At 41.4% G+C, this 12,822-nt stretch overlaps 1 protein-coding gene across 1 annotated transcript in view; it reads right to left on the reverse strand.

Annotated features, from left to right (window-relative positions):
• The window catches only part of MYO3B (myosin IIIB), a 559,309-nt gene that overhangs the window by 233,800 nt on the left and 312,687 nt on the right, over window positions 1–12,822 (reverse strand). Inside the window, 2 exon segments of the mRNA XM_055572295.1 lie at window positions 8,105–8,219; window positions 8,553–8,651. Of these exon segments, the coding sequence (XP_055428270.1) occupies window positions 8,105–8,219; window positions 8,553–8,651 (214 nt within the window).

Genomic DNA, 12,822 nt, shown 5'->3' on the forward strand with positions numbered 1-12,822 from the left:
TTTCATTAGAACATCTGAAGTTAAATTATAGAGTATATAGTTATGAATGAGGTCAAAGCATTTTGAAAGACTCACTAGAAATTACCTGTCATGTTTTACTACAATAAGAAATAAACGTCTGGTCTTCATACCCATTTCCGACACAAGAGTTTCTACAACTCTAGGACTTCTTGAGCGATAGATAGAGCCGAGAAGGGTGTCCTTTGTTCATCACAATAAGCCCCTTTCATCCACATCTGAGTTTGTGCTAAAGAGGAGACTCTTGGGGGATGGGTGTGCTGGTTGTCAGAGGAACCAACGATGTGATTAAAGGGTTGGAAATCTTAGCCGGACTCCAGACTTCAATGAGGGCACAGGGCTTGAGATCGAATCAATCATCAATAGGCAATGACTTGATCAGGCATGCCTAGGTAACAGAGCCTCCCCTAAAACCCCTAATTGACCAGGTTTGGCGAACTTCTGGGTTGGCAAACGCATGAAGGTGAAAAGAGGAGGTGGTGCCTCCTCTTCTAAGACCTTGCCCTATAAATCTTTTCCACTTGTCTGTTCCTCAGTTGCATCCTTTATAATAAACCAGGAATATTAAGTGAACTGCTTTCCTGAGTTCTATGAATCCTTCTAGCAAATTATTGAACTTGAAGAGGAGGGTCTTGGGAACTCTCTATGTACAGGCTGTCCATTAGAAATAGGAAAATTTGGGAGTTGCAACTGGTACCTGAGGTTGGGGCAGTCCTGTGGGAGTAAGCCCCTAACTTGTATAATTTGAAGCTAACTTGAGGTAGACAGTGTCAGAATTGAACTGAACTGTAGGAGAACTGGTTAGTATGGGGAAGAAAACTCTACACATTTGGTAAGAATAGAAATGATTTGTGATGATGTAAGTCCTATTTTTATATTGAAGGTGGAATACGTAAGAATAATTAATGGTAAAAAAAAAAAAGTACAATTATTTGTTTAAATATTTGCATTTCCTATAGGCGAGAAATGAAATACATAGCCAGGAAATCCCTGTATCTTATGCTTATAGATAAAGTACTTTGACTAAAAATACTCAGGCTGGGTACTTGATTTAGTACTATACATAGCAGCAAACTAATAGAAACTGTCATTAGACCATTGAGAACGCATTGCCTCTGAATTGAGCCTTTTCTGCAAACACTGCTCAGTAAAGCCAAAAAACTGAACATGGACCGTAATAGTGACATCTGCTGGATACCTGATAATGCTACAAAGACAAATGAGGATTTTAAACTAGGCTTCCACGATAGAAAAATACTGTTCTTCAAACTCCTAAATCAAAGGCAAGATGTCATGTTTCTGACTTCAAGAATCACTGTTTTAATCGCACAACTTAAGAGTGGCTAAGGAGAACACCTACCAAATGGGTTTTCTGGGACTAGCGTGGATTTAACATGACAGAACTTCATTACTTTGATCAATACAGTGTGAGGCTTGTAGAATGCATCCAGACTCCCCACAGAAGCAGATCTGAGAGAGTAAAACAGAGACTCCACAGCAGTGAGTTCTATATCTATTATTTCCATACATAGTTATCTCAAGAGCTTATCTAAAATTCTCAATATTTCCTCTAATTAAAACACACATACACACACCATGTATAAGTATACAAGCTATGAAACCTCCCAAAACAAGGCATCCAGGCATTTCACCACTAGGATGATCGTCCACAAAGGACATGACAAGGACCACACCCTCGAGACCAGCATCTCACCCTGTGTGTCTTTGGCAATATTCTTTTCAGCACACCACTCAAGAGATTTCCTCTTTCAAAGAGGAAAACTACCTATATATTTCAGCAAAGACTTTGGGTTCAAGCACTGAGCAAAAGACTGAAGTTCAAAGCAGATTGGGCCTCCTTCCTTGGTTCAGAGAAGGGGACTTGAGAAAGGGTGCCCAGTGCTCCCCTCGTTATGGAGGTATTAGCCTTACGTGCTGCCTGTTCAGTTTCCAGCCCATTCCCCTTGACTCTTTAGTCCCACTGTTGGGCCAATTAGTTCTTCCTTTCTGGCCTAGGAACCTACATCCATTCCTGTATTTAGGTCAAAACATTATTCATCTAATGGTAGAATTCAATCAGTGATATGTCCACCTGTGTGATTACTCCTCTCTCCCCAGTACGCAATCCAGTGTCTCTTCTCTTCTCTTCATAGCCAGCATAGGAAGGACTTTTCACCTTCCTCACTTTGCTCATTTCCTCTTGCCTCATCTCCAGCTATGGAGGCTTTCCTGGCATTCCTGCCTTTCCTGAAGAATCTTGCTATCTGCTTGCCACTCATTGTTGTTCAGTTCCTAAGTCGTGTCCAACTCTTGTGACTCCATGGACTGCAGCATGCCAGGCTTCCCTGTCCTTCACTATCTCCCAGAGTTTGAGCTAACTCATGTCCATTGAGTCAGTGATGCAATCTAACCATCTCATCCTCTGCTTCCCCCTTCTCCTTTTGCCTTCAATCTTTCCTGGCATCAGGGTCTTTTCCAATAAGTCAGCTCTTATATCAAAGTATTAGATGGCCAAAGTATTAGAGATTTAGCTTCAGCATCAGTCCTTCCAATGAGTATTCACGGTTGATTTCCTTTAGGATTGATTAGCTACCTACTCTATCTTTTTATTTCTTACCAATTTCCAACTTTCTATATCATAAAATGGAGTCAGCTCACTCAGGATAGGAACAGTTAGCAAGAAGATGAACAATTCCTACAATTAGGCTTCCCAGTTCACTGCTAATGAGTATGAATTTGGTTTCACCACCAATCAGCACGAGTGGGAAAGTATTTATCTACAAAAGCCCCAAGCAGGATGTATGACCTTGGCTTCTTTTTCTCTTTTTCTCAAAATACACTTCTTCCACTTAGGCAGATATTCTCTCTGTAAAGAAGAGGCTAAGTGGAAAGTTGAGAAGAATCCTGGTTTTCTCTGTTCAGTTCAGTTCAGTCGCTCAGTAATGTCTGACTCTTTGCGACTCCATGGACAGCAGCACGCCAGTCATCCCAGTCCATCACCAACTCCCGGAGCCCACTCAAACTCACGTCCATTGTGCCGGTGCTGCCATCCGAATATCTCATCCTCTGTCATCCCCTTCTCATCCCACTTTCAATCTTTTCCAGCATCAGGGTCTTTTCGAAAAAGTTGGTTCTTTGTATCAGGTGGCCAAAGGATTGGAGTTTCAGCTTCAGCATCACATCAGTCCTTCCAATGAATATTCAGGACTGATTTCCTTTAGGATGGACTTGTTGGATCGCCTTACTGTCCAGGGGACTCACAAAAGTCTACTCCAACACTGCAGTTCAAAAGCATCAATTCTTCAGCACTCAGCTTTCTTTATAGTCCAACTCTCACATCCATATATGACTACTGGAAAAACCATATCCTTGACTAGACGGACCTTTGTTGGCAAAGTAATGTCTCTTCTTTTTAGTATGCTGTCTAGGTTGGTCATAGCTTTTCTTCCAAGGAGCAAGCATCTTTTAATTTCAAGACTGCAGTCACCATCCGCAGTGATTTTGGAGCCCCCAAAAATAAATTTTCTCACTGTTTCCACTGTTTTCCCATCTATTTGCCATGAATTGATGGGACCGGATATTATGATCTTAGTTTTCTGAATGCTGAGTTTTAACCCAACTTTTTCACTCTCGTCTTTCACTTTCATCAAGAGGCTTTTTAGTTCTTCTTTGCTTTCTGCGAGAAGGGTTGTATCATCTGCATATCTGAGGTTATTGATATTTCTCCCGGCAATCTTGATTCCAGCTTGTGCTTCATCCAGCCCAGTGTTTCTCATGTTGTACTCTGCATAGAAGTTAAATAAGCAGGGTGACAATATACAGCTTTGTCGTACTCCTTTCCTGATTTGGAACCAGTCTTTTATTCCATGTCCAGTTCTAACAGTTGCTTCTTGACTTGCATACAGATTTCTCAAGAGGCAGGTCAGGTGGTCTGGTATTCCTATCTCTAAGAATTTTCCACAGTTTGTTGTGGTCCACACAGTCAAAGGCTTTGGCGTAGTCAATAAAGAAGAAGCAGATTTTTTTTGGAACTCTCTTGCTTTTTCGATGATCCAGCAGATGTTGGCAATTTGATCTCTGGTTCCTCTGCCTTTTCTAAATCCAGCTTGAACATCTGGAAGTTCACACTTCACGTACTGTTGAAGCCTGGCTTGGAGAATTTTGAGCATTACTTTACTAGCATGTGAGATGAGTGCAATTGTGCAGTAGTTTGAGCATTCTTTGGTAGTGCCTTTCTTTGGGACTGGAATGAAAACTGACCTTTTCCAGTCCTGTGACCACTGCTGAGTTTTCCAGATTTGCTGGCCTATTGAGTGCAGCACTTTCACAGCATCATCTTTCAGGATTTGAAATAGCTTATGTCTTTAGTTTTTCACCAGTTGTGTTTTATTTATTTATTTATTTTTTTGCCCAAAGCACTGCATTAGGCCCAGCTGACAGGCATTCTTCCTTACAGGCTCTTTACTCAGTTTCCTTTTCAGAGGCTCACAACATTCATAACTTTACAGTCAATGGTTGGTTTAAAAAATCTTTTTGTTTTGCATGTCAGTCATACATCAATAAAGAGTTTTTGGTTTTTTTTTAAGTCAATGATAAGTCCTATTGTCTGTCATTAAGGCACTGGAAATCTCAACACCCTCAATTAACACTTTAATATGTACCCCTCTAGTGTATCCTCAGCAGTATTCTTCTAATTCATGATCTGTTTTGAAGAAAGGGAAAAAAATGTTCCCTAATCTCAAAGGCTTCTCTGTAACATCTTCATCAAGGGATCTGCAATAAATGTCCAATTTTGACCTTCACAGATAACCTGCCAGAAAGGCCTTCATGTACTTTTAAACATAAACATACCTAAAACTCAATTTATTTAATATGTTATGGTAATTCATATACCATTGAAGCCAGGCTTCAGCAATACATGAACCGTGAACTTCCAGATGTTCAAGCTGGTTTTAGAAAAGGCAGAGGAACCAGAGATCAAATTGCCAACATCTGCTGGATCATTGAAAAAGCAAGAAAGTTCCAGAAAAACATCTATTTCTGCTTTATTGACTATGCCAAAGCCTTTGACTGTGTGGATCACAATAAACTGGAAAATTCTGAAAGAGATGGGAATACCAGATCACCTGACCTGCCTCTTGAGAAACCTATATGCAGATCAGGAAGCAACAGTTAGAACTGGACATGGAACGACAGACTGGTTCCAAATAGGAAAAGGAGTACGTCAAGGCTGTATATTGTCACCCTGCTTATTTAACCTCTATGCAGAGTAGAGCATGAGAAACACTGGGCTGGAAGAAGCACAAGCTGGAATGAAGATTGCCAGGAAAAACATCAATAACCTCAGATATGCAGATGACATGACCCTTCTGGCAGAAAGTGAAGAAGAACTAAAGAGCCTCTTGATGAAAGTGAAAGATGAGAGTGAAAAAGTTGGCTTAAAACTCAACATTCAGAAAACTAAGATTATGGCATCTGGTCCCATCACTTCATGGGAAATAGATGGGGAAACAGTGGAAACAGTGTCAGACTTAATTTTTGGGGCTCCAAAATCACTGCAGCCATGAAATTAAAAGACGCTTACTCCTTGGAAGAAAAGTTATGACCAACCTAGATAGCATATTCAAAAGCAGAGACATTACTTTGCCAACAAAGGTCCAGCTAGTCAAGGCTATGGTTTTTCCAGTGGTCATGTATGGATGTGAAAGTTGGACTGTGAAGAAAGCTGAGTGCTGAAGAACTGATGCTTTTGAACTGTGCTGTTGGAGAAGACTCTTGAGAGTCCCTTGGACTGCAAGGAGATCCAACCAGTCCATTCTGAAGGAGATCAGCCCTGGGTGTTCTTTGGAAGGAATGATGCTAAAGCTGAAACTCCAGTACTTTGGTCACCTCATGCGAAGAGTTGACTCATTGGAAAAGACTCTGATGCTGGGAGGGATTGGGGGCAGGAGGAGACGGGGACAACAGAGGATGAGACGGCTGGATGGCATCACTGACTCGATGGACGTGAGTCTGAGTGAACTCCGGGAGTTGGTGATGGACAGGGAGGCCTGGCGTGCTGCGATTCATGGGGTTGCAAAGAGTCAGACACGACTGAGCGACTGAACTGAACTGAACTTTGAGTTTACAAACATGAAGCAAACTGAGTTAATTCAGCAAAAAAGGTTGTCTATAGAGATACAAGCAAAGATACAACAAAAGAAATCAGGATAAGAAAGATCCAGCCTCTTCCTTCCATTTCCAGGACTGCTGACATAAACTGTTTATTTCCAGCATGAATTAACATAGAACATAATGAATATACACACACATACATATAGTCACAGTCTGACTATTCATTTAACAGTCCAGACCAGACATAAACTAAAAATATTTATTACCTTTTGTGTTTCTTTATTTTCATAGCTGTTCATGCAATCATTCATTCATTTCTACTAAACTTTATTCCCATAGGAGTTAGGGATGGCTTACTTCAAGGATATATACTTAGCATATTTAGTTTCTTTTGCTTTTAATTTGCTTATCTTAAAACATCATCTGTTTTATTATTATTTCTACCATTAGGACAGGGCTGATATAATAGACTTTCCTTTAGAATTGGCATCAATCTTTCCACAGTATTCTACAACCATTGTTGTACTTATTAGAAGCAAAATATTATGAACCTTATGACTGACTTCTCTATTGTTCCTGTGCCCTTTTAAGAAAGTATGCCCTTAACACTTCAGCATGAGCCAGGCGACCTTAAATGGCTCTACTGTCAAGCTTTGACTCTTCTGGTGACGCATCTTTGATAACAACCAGCTCTATAAATTAACAACCATAAAGGTCCTTTAATAATACTGGAACCTGTTTAATTGCTCTCTTCTAAGAAGCCAAGGGAAATCTATTTCTATTTGTATCTGACCTTTGGGATTTTCCGCTGTCAGTTTAAAGTCTGTGGGAGGCTGACAGAAAAATTTAACAGCTAGCTAGAAAGAAGAAATGTATTATTATAACTAAAATCAACCAAGCTGGGGAGAAAAGGGCTGGCCAAACTCCTTGGATTACAAAAGCAATATTTTATCCAGAGTGGCTGTCCCAAGCTAACTCAAGTGTCTTGTAATCTAATCCCTGAAGATTTAAACATTTTCACCTATCTCCTAATCATTCACCTCCTTTGTTGGAAAGGCAAAAGAATCTGTATATTTTGCAAATTTGATGGCAAAAAGCCCAGAAACTATGACACGAATGTATCACAGAGTATTATTTGAGCCTAGGGTAATAAATATTTTCTGTTACCCCCGGTATATATTTAATAGAGACAGCCTGTATCTAGTATGATAAAGGCTATATAATACTTAGAACTATAGCTAATAATTGCAATTCTGCACCACAGAGAAGAAAGTGACTGCAAGAAAGTTGAAAAGGTTTAATTTGTCTAAGGCACAAGCAACTACTTACACAAATATATTCCTGTGGCTTGGGGGTAACCTCCATATTCTTATTCTCCTATTAGACAATTCACTCTAATGTTTGGAACAACCCCAGCTCAGAAAAGGGCAGTGTTGTTTGGTGTTTGTTATCAAAGCTGGAGTGAATTGATGACAGAGGTAGCAGTTCACAGGTATTTGGCATTTATAAAAGTACTTCTACATCATTTTTTTGTTTTTATTTTTAGTACTTCTACTTTAATGTTCCCCTCGGATTTTACTAAAATGCAGATTTTGATTTAGCTGTTCTGGTTAGACCTGAGGATCTGCATTTCTAACAAGCTCTTGCTGCTGCTGCTGTTGCTAAGTCGCTTCAGTCGTGTCCAACTCCTAGCGACCCCGTGGACTGCAGCCCACCAGGCCCCTCCGTCCATGGGATTTTCCAGGCAAGAGTACTGGAGTCAGGTGCCATCGCCTTTTCCAAATAAGCTCTTAGGTGATGACAATGTTTCTGGTCCTTGGGTCACACTTCTAAGTAGCAAGACCTTATAACATGATCAGCATGGCATTTGAAAAGCATGGGTACTGCCCCAAGTTGGAACTTTCAGGTCTTCATTCTCATTGACCCAAGAATATGAACACTTGAGTTTCTTTTTGTCCTGGCAATCACTTACCTTGTCAGTGAATCCTATAATCCTGAAGCAATGCTGAATTGCTTCAAACTGTCTTCTGTAAGACTCCTTAGAAGTTATGTCATGCATCACCCTTCCAGTTTCATCAGCTATGTACCTACATGGAGTATGACCACACAGAATGAGTACTGACTTGGCAAATGGCATCCCAAATACCAGGGTATCATTAGGCTCCTTCTTTGCAAGATCATTTCCTTACAGTCTAATACTGTGATGAAATAATGGTGTGCATGGCTAAGTAAAATGGCTGCAATTGAGTTTTTAAGCTTTCTAGAAAATGCAAAGGGAAATAAAGCTCCTGCCATCTCATGTGGGCATTTTGGCTAAAGAGACTGTGTGTCCAGTTAGGAGAACAGCTCCATTTCCAAGTTTTGTCAATTGCTAATTGTATACTCATTACAAATTAACAACTAAAACCCCTGACACTTACCTAGGAGGCTTTTCCTCAGGAAGTCGGAACTCAGAAAGTTTCTTTTGGTGATAAAGACCAGCATAAATATAGTAAAATATGTGAAAATTTTTCTCTCCTCTGGAAAAAAGTAGGGACGGGACACTGTTAATAACGTATTCTGGGCTTCTCTACTCGATGGCTTTTCCCTTCCATGCAAAATATTACTCTGTAGCCAATTTGCATTCATAGGCAATTAATATGCTACATTCCTGGAGAAGGAAATGGCAGAATACTCCAGTATTCTTGCCTGGAAAATCCCACAGACGGAGGAGCTTTGCAGGCTACAGTCCATAGGGTTGCAAAGAGTCAGACACCACTGAGCAAACAGTACAATATGCTACATCCCAAATATAGAATAGCAATAGGGCTAGGATTAGGATAGCAATTTCCACAGTGTCACACTATTAAACACGTTTATGTTTATACAGAAGACTAAATGGAACATTTATAGGCGGTAACAGCTCAGGTTACTTACATTTAGAGATCTTTCTATTCCAGACCAAATAACTGTGCATCTGTGTCACACATCTTGTTTGAAGCCCATGTTGCATCAGAGACAGTGATATCCAACTTACAAAGATCACCCCAACTCCCTACTTCACTCAAGCCCAAGACAAGAAGCAGCTCACCAGTAGTACAGCAAGTTAGGGAAGGGAACTGGTCCCAGGACTAAGGTCTCCACTGTCTCAAACTCGTATTCTTTCAAATACAATCAAAAAATGGCATGCATCAGTCTACCTAGTCTTGTGGAATGTACCTGTTTTTAGGCCACTCTGGCCAGGGTGGGTGCTGCTGGACTGTGGTCTGTGTGGTCTGTGGACTTGATGAGACAAGAAACTGGAAAGTCTGTGTCCAGACATTTTATAGTAAGTGGTATTTCTATAATATCTGAGAGTATGATGATTTTTCTGGTAATACACTTCAATTATATTTTACAAAAATAAAATCACAATTTATCATGAACTATTAAAAAAAAACAAACTAGTCTTTCAACAAAGGTAGTTTGAAAAGTCCTTCTCTCTAGCCTTACTTTCCTTTGGAGGTCAGTCTCTTCTGTTGATGCCCTAGGATTTTCACAAATCCTAACCTTGGCCAACGTAGCTTTGTGGAAAGAAATCTTATCTTCCTTCTACTCCTTGTCCCTGTCTGTGACATGGGCCCCACTCTTTTCTTCAGTTTCTCCTGGATATTATCCTGGATATTCTGGCCTTCCTCTACTTGATTATTCTGTCCAAGCTCACCTGGTACATTCTTATCTCTACCAGCCTTTCCTCAGCTATTTGTTCACTCAACTAATAAACTTCCTGAGTGCCAAGTATGGCAGGCACTGCACCAGATGCCAGGGATATGGGACAGAGGATTCCTGCTCTCTGGAGCTTCCTTCTAGTGATGGACAGAGATGAATCAGTATGAAAACTGGTGATACGGACTTTGAAAGAAACAATCAAAGGGCTGAGACAAACAACATTCGCGGATGAGGGTCACTTATGCCCAGTGAGGGGAAGGACTCTCAAAGGAAATAACATGAAAATCAAACTTTAAAGTGTGAGAAAGGAGTGGAAGGAGCTACAGGGAGAAGAGGGAAAGCATTTCATGGAGACAGAGCAGCACGTACACAAAGCCTCTGAGCATGATATCCATGTAGGGACCAAAAGTCTGCTGGTTGAGAAGCCGGTGGACAGGTGGGCAGGGCCAGCCCACACAGGCCTTATCAGGCTATAATGAAGATTTTGTTGATTATGCAAATAGAATTCTTTGAAGTGTTTGAAACTGTAAATGTGAGACTAGATTGTAAGAAGTTAAGATGGATGCAAGGAGACCAATTAGGAGGACTTGGTGAGAGGATCCTACTACGTGCCAGAGAAGAGCAGAACCAGAAAGATCAGACGACCAGGACTTACACAAGTCCCACCTTCTTCTCATCCAATGTCTTCAGTCTGTTTTACCCACCAGTGGGCTGCGGTTCATGGGGTCGCCAAGAGTCGGACACGACTGAGTGACTTCACTTTCACTTTTCACTTTCACGCATTGGAGAAGGAAATGGCAGCCCACTCCAGTGTTCTTGCCTGGAGAATCCCAGGGATGGGGGAGCCGGTGGGCTGCCATCTATGGGGTCACATAGAGTCGGACACCACTGAAGCGACTTAGCAGCAGCAGCAGCAGCTATCATATTGACTAAAATTAACAGCAATAATAAGTTATGGGTTGCTGCTGCTGCTGCTAAGTCGCTTCAGTCGTGTCCAACTCTTTGCAACCCCATAGACGGCAGCCCACCAGGCTCCCCTGTCCCTGGGATTCTCCAGGCAAGAATACTGGAGTGGGTTGCCATTTCCTTCTCCAATGCATGAAGGTGAAAAGTGAAAGTGAAGTCGCTCAGTCCTGTCTGACTCTGAGCGACCCCATGGACTGCAGCCTACCGGGCTCCTCCGTCCATGGGATTTTCCAGGCAAGAGTACTGGAGTGGGGTGCCATCGCCTTCTCCGAGTTATGGGTTATTAGGTGCCAATTATTCTATATTTGGCAAAAAGCACATATCATCGAATTCTCATAACAGCCCTGTGAGGTTGGCTTTGAAAGTGAAAGTATTAGCCGCTCAGTCATGTCTGACTCTTTGCAACCCAATGGACTATAGCCCACCAAGCTCCTCTGTCTATGGAATTTTCCAGACAAGAATACTGGGGCGGGTAGCCATTCCCTTCTCCAGGGGATCTTCCAGACCCAGAGATTGAACCTGGGTCTCCTGTATTGAAGGTGGATTCTTAACCATCTGAACCACAAGGAAAGTAAGGTATAAGGATAGTTCTATTAATAAGTGACAGAGCTGTGTTTTAGAACTCTCCTTACATTTTCCTTATAAAAGACCACTTTACATTTGAACACAGAAAACTACAATTTCTATTCTGTCAGAGGTAGTTTCCTGAACTTTAAAATAACCCTAATTTAGAAAGAAAGAAGCAGGGCACCTCATAAAAATTAATCAAGACACCACAGGGAAGCTAAAAATGACTGACTCTATCCTTCCATGCATTTGTTTAATTTTCAAGTCAGTCCCTATTTTGTGAGGGAACTGCAGGTATCTGATAAAAGAAGATGCTGGGGTTCTGAACCTAAAACAAGTCCTGTGGGTTCTACTTGCACCACCTCTCTCAGATTCATCAGCTCCCCTGCTTCCCCATCTCCACTGCTACCTGCTCAGTTCAGGCTAACAGTCTCTCTCAGGTTGATTTGAAAACAGCCTCTTAGTGGTCTCAGTGTAACAGTACGTCTTGCATCGTCTCCAATCCATTTGCTCCACTGAAGCCAGAGCCATCATCTCATCATAACAAAATGCAAGTTGGGTTTTGTGACTCCCCTTCTTCAAAACATTAAATGGCTTCTTTTTACCTTTAGAATAAGGTTCAGAAGAATGGTCTTTAGAATAAGGTTCCTCAGCCTGGCTCCAAAACCCTGCATGATCCGGCCTCAGTCTTGTCTTTGCTCCTCTCTTCCCCCACCCCTCCACTCCTGTCCCCATCCCATCTCCTTGGCTGACTTCTAGTGATCCTCAGGGCTCAGATTAAACATCTCTCACACAGGAAACCCTCTCCTCCTAGGCTAGGCTATTGCCCTTTCACCTGTTTCCCTTTCAGAGTGCCTTACATTGCTTCCTGGTACCTACCACAATTGTTATGCATTAAGCTTGTTTTTTTTTGTTTAATGCCTGTGACCCTTCCTGCACCTATCCCTCTCTCATCCCCGATCCACTCCAAGCTCCAAGAATACTAGGACCTTGTCTATTTTGTTTACTCTTGCAACCTAAACAGAGAGCACAACACTGGCATGCAGCAGGAATTCAATAGATAGTAAATGCATAAATGGAGCCATGCTCCTGAGGAAGTCTGATGTCCTCTAACAGTAATAATAATAGGAAGAGAGGCTAACTCTCTGATAACATGTACCAACCCAGGCACTTTTAAAAGTTCTTTTACATAAACAAACTCACTAATTTTCATGGCAAACTCATGAGGTGGGCTCTAGGAGCATCTTCATTTCACAGATGAGGCTCAGAGAGGTTAGGCGATGAGAGCGTTAATTCTTAGGTAGCTTGATAAGGAGTTCAGGGGCCCTTGAGGTGGAGAAAGGGATAAACCTTTTTTCTGTATTGTTTTTTCTTAAACTCTGAGTTATTATGACAACAATCTTTAAGACTAACTTTCTTTAAGCCCAGAGCTAATGATTACACATTAAAACAACTCATCTTGCCCTAAGT

This window comes from Bubalus kerabau, chromosome 3 (genome assembly GCF_029407905.1).
Source record: "Bubalus kerabau isolate K-KA32 ecotype Philippines breed swamp buffalo chromosome 3, PCC_UOA_SB_1v2, whole genome shotgun sequence".
In the NCBI taxonomy this organism is placed as follows: Eukaryota; Metazoa; Chordata; class Mammalia; order Artiodactyla; family Bovidae; genus Bubalus; species Bubalus kerabau.